General features: G+C 39.9%; 1 protein-coding gene across 2 annotated transcripts in view; it reads left to right on the top strand.

The window, feature by feature from the left end:
* Window positions 1–12,860, top strand: part of MDN1 (midasin AAA ATPase 1) — a 943,760-nt gene that overhangs the window by 577,138 nt on the left and 353,762 nt on the right. For both annotated transcript variants that reach the window (XM_033936734.1, XM_033936735.1), the window contains exons 54-55: window positions 3,165–3,325; window positions 4,144–4,264. In XM_033936734.1, the coding sequence (XP_033792625.1) occupies window positions 3,165–3,325; window positions 4,144–4,264 (282 nt within the window). The remainder of the gene's footprint in view (window positions 1–3,164; window positions 3,326–4,143; window positions 4,265–12,860) is intronic.

The raw sequence follows: 12,860 nt of genomic DNA, 5'->3' as shown, positions 1-12,860 counted from the left end.
GATCTGATATCTTCTTCATGCTCCTAACTGACCCATCATAGCAAACTTTTTATTCAGATAAGTAATTTTAAAAAAGAGTTTTTTTTACAAATTTTACTTAAATTATTTAGGTAGTTTATTCCAAACATATATAACTTTGCTTTCACTGTTTTTCTTTTATTTAAAAATTTTTTATTCATTTTTCATACAACAAGTGTAACATAGAAACTTTAAACAATCTCATAAAATATACACTTGAATACAATATATCATTCTAAATTTATGTACCATAATAACTGAAAATGTATGTATTACTTAATATGTATAACAGTTGTTACTAAAATTTAAAACCCTCCCTTCCCTCCCAATACACATAACAATTATAATAAAAATATTGACAAGTACATATATTTTATGAGATAAATTAAATAAAATGATACCCACCCCCCTCCCCTCCTAATAAATATTTTATTATGGGAAAATGATATCATTCATTACAGAAGTCTGCTAATGGTCCCCAGATCTTCTGAAACTTACCAAAATAACCTCTCTGTGTTGCTAATGCACGCTCCATTTTATATATATATATATATGGCATACGGAATTCCACCAGAAGTTATAGTTTAACCTATCATAATTTTTCCAATAGCTCTAAGTCTAATAGATGCTGGCACTGTCATCTAGAAACGGGGACATTAGATCATCTTTTATTTTATTGTCCATTCATATTACTATTTTGGAAATCAATTTGGCCTCAAATAAATAGGATGTTGGAAAATCCGGTAGCCTTGACATATGATACTATTTTGTTTGGTACTGCAATGAGAACTCGGAGTCAAATCTCGTCAAATAATAACAAACTTTTATTTATATTGACTGGAGTAGCAGTTCAACAAATAACATACAATTGGAAGAATTATGACAGATTAAATTACAACTTTTGGTGGAATTCAGTTTGCCATATATATAAGATGGAGCGTACATTTGCAACACAAAAAGGATATATCGATAAGTTTAAGAAGATTTGGGGACCATTAACAGATTTTTGTAAAGATTGATATAATTTTTTCCCATAATGAGATACTTGATAAAGGAGGGGGGGGTAGGTTTAGTCTCTTTATCATAAAATATAAATAAATTATCATAATATTTATTTATTTTATTTATTTATTTATTTAGATTTTTATCCCGTCCTCCCAATAGCTCAGAACGGTTTACAAATGAACATACACAGTGCGGAGTAACTAGACATATAAGTAGTACAACAGGTTTAGTGGTTGGATTTATAGTTTTTAGAGAGAATTGAATACAGGGAGATTAAGCAGAGAGAGAGAGGGGGAAATACCGTGGTTTAATTTACGGTAAGTTATAAGCATATAGATGCAAATTTTTCGTGGATAGAGTAAGAGAGGGTCATACTGGAATTTCGGGAAGGAGATAGGAGAGTGGAGGGAGGGGCTTAAGGGGGGGAGAGACAGAGGAGATCTTTAATTGAAGAGGAGGGTCTTTACCGATTTACGGAATGCTAATAATGAGTTCTGTTGTCTAAGTTGGGGGGGAAGTTGGTTCCAGAGGTGTGGAATGAAGTGGCTGTAGGATCGTTTGTGGGCAGTTTCTGTGAGCAGGGATCTTCCGGGGGGGACGCATAGGCGTGTCTCTGACTTTGAGCGGAGGATGCGAGTGGGGTTGTAGATGGGAAGTTTGGATTTTATGTAGGAGGGGGTGGTGGAGTAGATTCTCTTGTGGGCAATTGTTAGGGCTTTGAAAGTACAGCGTTGGCTAATTGGGAGCCAGTGTTCAGCATGGAGTGCCGGGGAGATGGAATCGCGGTAGTTGAGGTTGTGTAGGAGGCGGATGGCTGCATTTTGGACCCGTTGGAGGCGTCTGATATTATTTTTGGTTAGTCCGTTAAATAGCGAGTTACAATAATCCATTCTGGAGAGGACATATGCGTATAGGAGTTGGGCGAGGTCTGGTTTGGAGATGTAGGGTTTGATCCTTTTCAGTTGGCGAAGGTAGTAGAAGGAGGTGGAGACTACTTGGGATATGTGGTTGGATAAGGATAGGTGTCCGTCTAGGGTTACTCCCAGGCTGCGAACTTGATCTGCTGCCGTTAGTCGAGTGGAATCCCATGTTAGTGTAGGTCGTAGGTATTTGGTGTTTGTTATATTGTGTGCAACTAACAAAATAAGGGGAGGGAAAGGGATTCATAATTGAGTAATAGTTGATAAAATTATTAAATTTTACATGATATCTAAAATTATAGTAAGGATTATATAAGATATGTTGTATGTACAGTATGTTATGGAGATATCAAGTGTATACTTAAGGTAATTGTATGAATCTTTATGATACACTTGTTGTTATATGAAAAAATTAATAAAAAATGTTAAACAGAATAATTTTTCCAATTATATGTAATTTGTTGCATTGCTATCCCGGTCAATATAAATAAAAGTTTGTTATTGTTTGAAGAAATTTGATTCTTTGCTCTCATTGCTGTGCCGAATAAGATAGTATCATAAGTCAAGGCTACTGGATTTTCCAACATCCTATTTGCGGCCAAATTGATTTCCAAAATAATGATATGAATGGACAATAGAATAAAAGATGATCTAATGTCCCAGCCACAAGATGACAATGCCAACATCTATTAGACTTAGAGCTATCTAATTTTTGTAAACGAACCGGGGTCCAAAAGCCTCTATGCAAAAGAAAAAACCATGTTTGTCTCATAGATGCTGACACTGTACATCTTAACCTCCAAGACCAAAGTCACTGTTTTTCTAAGTGGTCACTAATATATAGCTTGAGTGGATAGTGTTCAGGTGAATACTGTTCTTTCAGATCTTAAAGCATTGCTGTGGAAATAATTTTTCAACAATCTTTAACAAATATAAGATAGGGCTAACCCATATATAATCTTAAAAATTATTGTTGAGAATTTAAATAGCACCCTTGCTTGTATTGAATCATTTGTTTATTATCATTCTCCATCAAAAATGGCCAAGTTGGCTGTATTAATAATAGGGAAGTAAAAACTGTTACCATACAAGCCACCTGAATTTCCATTGTTAAATAGGAATAATTTTAAAAAAAATCAATCACTAAATCTGTAATTTAACTTCTGGATTCTGGAAATATTAACATCGCTGCTATCACAAACCACTTTGGTTGCCCTACAGATCATGTCTCGCTTGCTGTGGCGTGACCGGTTTTGGAACATTGCAGACATGGTGACGGTGGATCCCTCAGGTCTGGCCCTCCTATCCCTGCACTGGCACTGGATAATGAAACATCATGTGGATGCAGTCCCACAGTTGCTGATGGATCATGAGCAGCACAAGTAGGTTATATTTTAATGCACTCACTCGATCTGCTCATTGAATACTTTGCTTTCTTCTGGACTCTGGCTTTGAAAATTCTGTGATGGCTTCTGCTTTGCAATTCAGATTGTATGTACAGTTTGTAAGAAGTGTAATGTTATATGTTTTGTATACTTATTTATTTGTTAGGTTTTTGTTTTTAATCCTCCTTATACAATCAATTGATTCAAAAACTAACAAACTTTGCAGCATGAATGGTGTACGAGTATTAGACACCCTGGCGAACCTTCAGCTTTAAATCTCTCTCAGTTAATTTTCAGGTATTAGCCTGATAGTCCCCCGCTGGCAGCTTAAGGTTTTGATAAATGGACTGTGCAGTCATGATTATCCTGCAACTGTCCTATATAAACGCATACTTGGATATTATACATTTAAATATTCAATATATGTGTATATACACTTATACACACACGCAGGTGAAAATATTCATTATTGGGGTTATTTTTTAAATTGTTCTTTTTTGTTTCTTCTTTGTAATATTGCTTATTGTATTGATAATATTCTGTACAAGAAGTTTATTCTTGATAATTTTGTTTAAATTTTTAAAAAAATTCATTATTGGGGTTTTTTAAATGGATGTTGAAATGCATTTATTTTGGTTTAATGCCAAAGCTCTTCATTACTGCTCCATACCCCACCCCTCAAAAGTTGGTGGTTAAGACAGGCTAACAGGCTGGCCCTGCCTTGTATATGCTGCATAAGTTTTATAAGGTTTGTGTTTGCTTCTGTACCATCTGTGATTGAGTTCAGGGAATCCTCTCATTTTTCTCCTGCCCAGGACTTCCCAGGAGATTCAGACTGTCTCACAGTACATTCAGAGTTCCTTGACTTGCCCCACTGAGCTGTGTTCCAGAGTGAAGAATCTGCAGAAAAAGCTGGGGCGGCCACTGCCTTACAAGGTGCTGTACATTGGCTAGGCAGAGAGCTAGCAATACCGCATTTTGTCTGGTTTAGAAGCTGCTTTTTTTTTTCAGTGACCGTAATTGTTCATTCTTAAAGCTGGTGAGAACCCTCCATGTTACAAAGCAATAGGAGATTCTACCTTATCAAGGCAGATACTCAAAGAAAACAGAAAAGGCGACCAGGTGGTACTCAATATCTTTATTCTATGAAGACTCGATACGTACGTGTTTCAGCCTGTAGGCCTGCCTCAGAAGTCTATAAAATGATTTATAAACAAGAGATGAAACTCATAATTAATCCATTTCACTGTAAATGGTAAAAACAAAAGATGAAATTCATATTGATCCTTTCACTGTAGATCAGGGGTGTCCAATCCGCGGCCCATGGGCCGCATGCGGCCCCAAGAAGTATTTTGTGCGGCCCTGCTCACTCTCGAGGGTGATATGGTGTTTTCTGTCTTGCCGGCACCCTCCTCCATCTTCTGCATCGTTCGCTGAAAGCCGCGGGCAGCAGATCCTATGTGCCTCTTGCGGCTGACCCAGAAGTGTTCCCTCTGACGTCACGACGTCAGAGGGAACGCTTCAAGATCAGCCGCAGGAGGCGCATGGAAGCTGCTGCCGTGGCTTTAAGTGAGCGCTGCAGGAAGGTGGAGGAGGGCGCCGGCAAGATAGAAAACACCGCATCTCCGAGGCACCCGGAAAGACGGTAAACACATTCGAACATTGTTGGGGGTGCTGCCTGGGGGGGTAGAGGACACGCAGGATAGGTTGGCCTGTTTGGCCTTCACGGCTGCCTGGATGGTGATAGCCCTTCATTGGAAGAGCTCAACGATGATGAGAGAGAAATTGGGCTGGGTCTGTGAGTGTTATAGACTTTCTCGCAGTGGAGGCAATGGATTGTGCTAGAACTGAGGGGTGATGGGGGGAGGGGGGCAGTGATTGGATTCCTGGGTGGTTGGGCTGTGGCTTGGATTCAGGGAGTTGGGGGCTCCACTTGGTCTTCTAGGTGGTTGGGGAAGGTACCGGGGAGGTGGTCATTGAGCTGTCTCTCGGGGGTGGGGAAGGGGGGGTTCTGTTTTGTTCTCTTAAAAATGTTCAACACATTGTTGTTTGGTTGTTACTTTTCAGGAGATTGGGATCCTTGTGTTTTTCTTGTTTCCTATCTGTGTTTAAATAAAGAATTAGAACCCCCCCCCCAAAAAAAAATAAAAAAACATCAACGGCCTTAGGAACTGGGAGTTACAGACACCAGTAGCCCTTCAGGAGAAGGCAGAGAGGGCTGGGGGCAGTAGTGAAGGAGACAGAATGAAGGGAAAGATAGAGGGGAGCATGAGCCATAAGATGGAAGAATGGAGGGGAGTGAAGGAAAGAGATGCAGAGGTGAAGGAGATAATAGAAAGGGAGAACTGGGTGTCTGAGAGAGGGAAAGAGATGGTGCAATTGGGGAGAGAGAAGGGGAAGAACATACTGGGCCGAGGAAGCTACTGGACTTTTTTTTCAAGTACAGAGGGGGAGGGTATTAAAAGAAGTGCTAGATTGGATGTGGGGAGAGAGCTTATAGGGCCGGAAACAGATGACAGAGAGATGATGGGCAATAGTCTGAAGGGAGAAAAGTTGGACCTGGTGTGGTGTGGAGGAAGAGGGAAAGAGATACTTGAAGGGAGAACTGTTGAGAAGAAAAAGGGAGAAATGGTGGACCTGGGGAAGGCAGGCAGGCAGGGGGAGAGATGGGATGGGGCAGTTGGAAAGAGAAAGGGAGAGAAGTTGGATTTGGGGATGGAAGGGAGGGAGGGAGAAATATTAGGTCTGTGGATGGAAGGCAGAGACATGCAGCATCTCTCTTTTTTCCCCCTCCATTTCATTGTTCAGCATCAAGGGGGGGAAGAAGAAAAACAGAAAAGAGAAGGAGCAAAATGTTGGACCATGGGGATAGAGGAACAGAGATGGAATCATAGGAGGAAAGAGAGCTGGGATAAGAAGATGCTAGGAGATGGAAAGAAAAGGACAGGGAAATATAGCCTGACCAGAGGAGAGATGGAGGGGGATTCTTAAAGTGGTGAGCCAGATGGATGAGGTCTAAAGGGAGATGACAAGATGAGTGACGGAGCAGTGAGTACAGTGGTAGAAATGTGGTAATGGAGAGTAGACAGCAGGAAATAGGAGGCTGGGAAAGGAGTGAGTTGGGAAATGGGAGAGTTAGGAACTGAGAGAAGATGGAGAATTAAGAGGAAGCTGAACATTTAAAAAGAAGAAGGGTGAGAAAGAAGGCAAGATTTGAGTGGACAGAGGCAAAAAAGAAAAGAAAAAGTTAAGAAAGCTTTAAAGGAAAAATCAATACATTGGAGACAGGCATAAGAAGGAAATGGACATCTTCCTCCAGACTTGCAACCCCAAATTTCCAAGCTTTGCAGCCAATGGCAATATCCTCAAGCTGCAACTGCTTTCATGCATGGTTTTATGCTATGCTTGTTTTTTAAATCATTTTATAGACTCCTGAGGCAGGCCTTTGGGCCGAAACACATACATGTTAAGTCTTCATAGAATAAAGATATTGAGTACCACCTGGTTGCCTTTTCTGTTTTCTTTGAGAACCCTACATGTGCCTTAATTTCTTATACAGAATGTGCCTTTTGTGTGATTGTAGCAAACCACTTTGATGACCTGACGCTGCTATGGCTTATGGTTTAATTGCACAATATACCAACTGCCTTTGACACAAACATCAAGATGGTGTTCAAAAACAGGAGAAACGTGTGTGTGTCTAGGTTGCTGTGAATTTCAAGTTTCATTACATGTCAGTTTTATAATGTGCAAGGAAGAATGGGATACATGAAATCACAAGTTATTGGTCAGATACCTATAAAACAATAAGAAAAACACTGTGCACTTAAAATCTTTCATGACCCAAAGAGTTTTGTAAATATCCAGGCTTTAACTTTGTAGTTTTCTGTTTATCAAGCCAATAGTCATCGAATTATTAGAAAAAGAATTCTATAAAATTAGTATTTGAAAGCTAATGCAGTTTTACCAGGAGCCTGCAGCAAAGTTCTCAATCAGACAACCTAGAAGCACATGATGAGCAGGGAGTAAGCAAAGTAATTACTGTATTTTTTGCTCCATAAGATACACTTTTTCCACCCCCGAAAAGGGGATGCATCTTATGGAGCAAATACACCTCTCTCCCCCCCCCTCCCGGCATTCCGCTGCTGCTCATCACGCCTCCTGCCGCTGCTGGTGGTGCTCGCTGCCACAGAAAAGCAAGAGAAAGGCATGTAATCGTGCCCACAAGTCTTGCCCTGGCGTCAGTTCTGACTGAAGGAGAGAAGGGGGAAGGCTTGTGGGCCTGATTGCATGCTGCCGGCCCTTCCCTTTGTGGCGTTGTGGCAGCAGTGGGCGAGTGGCAACGAGGATGGAGAAATCGGCAGGGAGGAAGGCAGGTAGGCTTTAGTGTGGGAGGGAGGCAGACTTCAGTGCGAGAGGAAGGGAGAAAGGTAGGCAGCCTTCAGTGCAGGAGAGAAGAAGGACAAAGGCTGGAAGGCAGTGAGGGAGAGGGGGCAAGAACTCGGGACCTTAGTTGGGAGGGAGGGAGGGAATAAAAAGAGACAATTGTTGGACCTGAGGAAGGCAAGAAAGAAAGAACTATCTAGTGCAACCAGAAATCACCAGACAACAAAGGTAGGATTTCAATTTAGTGATCAAAATCTGTCTGCTGTAGTATATTTGTCTATTTTTCTAGGGGGCTGGGTTCAGAGGCACAATTTGGTTCAGAATATTTTTTTCTTGGTTTTTCCTCCTCTAAATCTAGGGTGTGTCTTATGGAGTGAAAAATACGGTAGGTAAACAGAATTATAAACAATAGGATCTTAAACTGGATCCTCTTCTTGATAGGAAGCCAGTTATGTTTTCTAACAACGGGGTAACTTTGTTCACAAGCCTTATAACACTGACACTGGTGAGCAAAGAATGGCCATAGTCTAAGTGTGTTACTGTTGCCTCTTTTCCACACTGCTGCAATTGATCTGGGGTACCCATCAATGCACACTTCTGTTGATAATCTCCCTTCCCTTCCCCCCCTTTGATGCTTGGGACATTCCCATTTGTGCCTCTGTCCTCAGTCATTTGCTATTAAATGCAGAAGTGGCAATATCCAGGTGGATTTCCTAAGTCGTCATGTGCTGGATCCCGGTGAGTAGTGTCTGGGGATGGAGGCCTTCGATCTGATAGTTCAGTCATGGGGTCGGCTGATGATGGCTCTCGTGGCCACGCATTTCAACTCAAAGGCGCAGAGATTGTCAGGCCAAGGGACTAGATGCTCTGGTACAGTGTTGGCTGACAGATGGGCTGCTGTAAGTCTTTCCTCCGTGGTCTCTGTTGGGCAGAGTTCTTCGCATTGTGCATCATGCAGGCCACGTGATTCTGGTGATTCCAGATTGGCTGAGGTGCTTGTGGTACAGGGATCTGGTTAGTCTCCTTGTTGTGGAGCCCCTTCCTCTGCCCCTGTAGGACATCTTTCTAACTCAGGGTGCCATTTCCATGTTTGATCTGGGTTCCTTTTGTCTTATGGCTTGGTTTTTGAGAGGGAGCATTTAAGGAAGAAAGGTTATTCAGATGGGTGGTCTCTACTCTTTTAGGTTCTCAGAGGTTCTTGACTTCCCATTTGTATGTGCGCACCTGGTGTCTCTTTGAGGACTTGTGTTTTGTTTGGGCAATGGTTCCTCTTTAGCATGTCTGTGGCTGCCTCATATCCTGGTTTTTTGCAGAATGGCCTTGCCTAATCCTCTTTGCGGGCCCAGATGGTAACCTTGTTGTCCTTTAGAGGCCTGGTGCGTTGGATGGTGGTTGCTTCTCATTCTGATGTGATCCCTTATTTTGAGAGCAGCAAAGTTGCTGCGTCCTTTGATTCCGACCTGGGATCTCAGTCTGGTCCTTTTGGTGCTGGTTTGTCCTCCTTTTGAGCCTCTGAGTTCCTGCACTTTGAGAGACCTTACCTTGAAGGCAGTTTTTCTTCTGGCCATTACTTTAGCCAGATGTGTGTCGGCGTTGCAGGCTTTCTCGGGTTCCCTTCTTGGAGTTTTCTATGGAGCATATTGTTCTACGGCCTGTTTCATCCTTTCTCCCGAAAGTTGCTACCCCTTTTCATGTGAATCAGATGGTTTCCCTTTGGCTCTTGGGGGAGAGGGGGGTTCTTTCGAACAGAAGCAGTTATACAAGTTGGCTAAACTAAACTAAACCTTAAGTTTGTATACCGCATCATCTCCATAAAGATAGAGCTTCACACGGTTTACAGGTAATTCAATAAATGAGGGAAGGACATAATAAGAAATTAGAGGTTTTGAAGAGGATAGCTAGCTTTACATTTTGGAGAAAAGCCAGGTTTTCAGATGCTTTCGGAATAATTGGAATGAGCTTAGGTTCCGCAGCGGGGTAGGGAGGTTATTCCAAAGCTCAGTGAATTTGAAGAAAAGGGATATCCCTAATTTACCTGCATACATGACGCCTTTTAATGAGGGTAAAGATAGTTTGAGTATGTGGGCGGATCTGGTAGTGTCAGGTCTCGAAGAATTCCAGGATAGTGGGATTAGGGGAAGAAAAATGCCATGTAGGATCTTGAAAATTAGGCAGGTACATTTAAAGTGAATCCTAGAAATCACCGGAAGCCAGTGAAGTTTTGACAGAAGCGGGGAAACATGATCGAATTTTGCTTTTTGCGAAGATCAACCTAGCCGCAGTCTTCTGGATCTGCTAAAGATTTTAGATAGATGGAATTACAATAGATTTTAGATAGATGGAATTACAATATAGTCCAGTCTGGAAAGAATGATTGATAGTACAAGGACAGCAAAATGTTGTTTAATAGCATTTTAACAAAATTTCTTTGGCTTGGTAAAACAACTAGAATAGCTTTAGTAACTTTGCAAAAATCAATTAAGGAGGGAGGGGTAAATTTTCCAAATTTCTATAGGTACCATCAAGCCTATATTCTACGTCAGGGTATGTATTGGATCCTCCCAGAACTTATGGATAATGCACCGGATTGGTTATATTTGGAATGGCGCCTTATGTTTCCCCTAAATTTAGTTCATCTGCCAAGTATTAACATACCTAGAAGATACAGAGAAAATAAAATATTAATGGATACTTGGAAAACGCTAAGATTTATTGATAAATTAACACCTATCCCAATAAACAAATCAACTAATCAATCTCTATGGATAAACTCCAAGATCAAAATTGGCGGAGCTCAAATCCTTTGGAAGAACTGGATTATTGCAGGCATTAGATCTCTAGACGATGTTATTTCAGAAGGTAAACTGCTGGATTTTTCACAATTGCAACATAGATTTGGTCTTAATAAAACACAAAGTTTTAAATGGTTGCAATTGAAGCAGGCCATTCAGGTTGGGTTCCCTGAATGGAAAACATTAAATAATCAATATAGTTTAAAGTTCTTATGTTTTCAAGCAGACTTCCTAGGACATCAAGCCGCATTATGGTATAAATTAATATCTGGATATTTGAATAAAAAACCAAAAAATGGTCTAAGAGACATTTGGAGCATTGAGATTGGACATCAGATTAATGCATCTCAATGGCCATTAATTTGGTCTTGGAGAATGGGATGTACAGTGTCAGCATCTATGAGACAAACTTGGTTCTTTTTATTACATAGAGCTTTTTGGACCCCTACACGTTTGCAAAAATTAGATAGTTCTAAGTCCAATAAATGCTGGCACTGTAATCTAGAACCAGGGACATTAGATCATTTATTATATCATTGTCCCTATATTAAAACTTTTTGGAATTCAATTTGGCCACAAATTAATAAATTGATGGAAAATCATATTGCAATATCATATGACACAATATTATTTGGAATGATGATGAGGAAAAAAAGTCAAATTTCACCAGAAAATAACAAGCTTTTATTAATTATGACAGGGGTTGCCATTCAACATATAACTAATAACTGGAAGAATTACAACAACCTAAATTATACATTTTGGTGGAATACAATATGTCATATATTCAAAATGGAAAGAACAATAGCAATACAAAGGGGGACATATACTAAATTTACAAAAATATGGGGGCCATTGGTAAAATACTGTAATGAATAAATAGTAGGATTTTTCTTCTTCTCTTCTTTTAGAGATCTTTTTCATGACACACATAAAGGGAGGGTAAAGAAAATAATTTCTACATAATATGTTATAATATATTATACAATATGAAATATATGAATGAAAAGTAATAGAAGGGTGGGGGGAGGGAGAGGGGATAAATTTATTTAGAATATATTGTATTAGATATAAAAATGTTATTGAATATTCATCAATTGTATTTTAACATGTTGTACATTTTATATAAAATTTGAAAATTAAAAATATTATATATTAAAGTAATAAAAGGGTGGGGGGAGGGGGAGGGGGAAAATCAAACTTAGATATATAATGTATTAGATATAAAAGTGATACTATGTATTTATCAATTGTATTTTAATATTTTGTACACTTTATGTAAAATTTGAAAATAAAAAATAATGGAAAAAAAAAAAATGTTGTTGGCGGAAGCAGGATCTCACTTTCCTCAACATGTGAAGACTAAAAAAACATTTTTTTACCAGAGAGTTGAGATGATCATTAAAGGAAAGTGTAGAGTCAATAATGATGCCCAAAACTTTGCTTGAGAATTCGATCTGCAGTGTGGGACCAGAAGGTAGTGGAATGAGTGTGGGTAACTGATCTAATTTTGGGCCAAGCCAGCATAGTTTTGTTTTGGACTCATTCAGCTTCATTTGTCCAGAGAGGGCCCAGGATTGGAGTTTTGTTATGCAAGCTGTTATATTTTTGATGAGGTTAATGAGATTCGAATCTATCTCAAGAAGGACAAAGATGTCATCTGCATATGAAAATAGAGTTTCAAAGGGAGATAGATGGAAGAATTTCAAAGAAGACATCTAAATGTTGAAAAGAATAGGGGATTGGGTGATCTCTGGGGAACACCACATAGCGGTCTCCAAGGAGAAGACATGGTTCCATTCATGTTAACAGTGTAAGAGCGGGATTGTAAAAATTTTGAGAACCAGTCTAAGATTGTGGATTCAATGCCTATATCAGAAAGTTGGTAAATTAGGATATTGTGGTGGACAACATCAAAGGCCGCAGATAGATCGAATTGTAGTAGGATAGCAAACTTATTATGAGATTGAAGTTGTTGAATCTTTGAGATTAAAGAGGCCAGCAGGAATTCAGTGCTGAAATTGGGTCTGAAGCCATATTGGCAAGGTAATAGAATGGAGAATCTCTCTAAGTAAGATGAGAGCTGATTGGATATAATAGCCTCGAACATTTTGGTCAGGAGAGGAATATTGCTATAGGACGATAGCTGGAAGAGGAGGATGGGTCTAGATCAGCTTTTTTCAGTAGTGGGGTCAGGGCAATGTGTCCCATTTGTACGGAAAATAGGCAAGATAGTAAGGCTGAGTTGATAAGTCTGGTGAGAGATGAAATAGCCTGCGCGGGAATTTTCTTGTTAAGGTGGGAAGGGAACGGGTCCAGAGCACATTTGCAGGATCTTAATTTGTGGCACAGTT

The sequence above is a fragment of the Geotrypetes seraphini genome, chromosome 3 (assembly GCF_902459505.1).
Source record: "Geotrypetes seraphini chromosome 3, aGeoSer1.1, whole genome shotgun sequence".
NCBI lineage: Eukaryota > Metazoa > Chordata > Amphibia > Gymnophiona > Dermophiidae > Geotrypetes > Geotrypetes seraphini.
The sequence above is the reverse complement of the archived record's forward strand: the minus strand, read 5'-3'. Positions and strand labels throughout refer to the sequence as shown.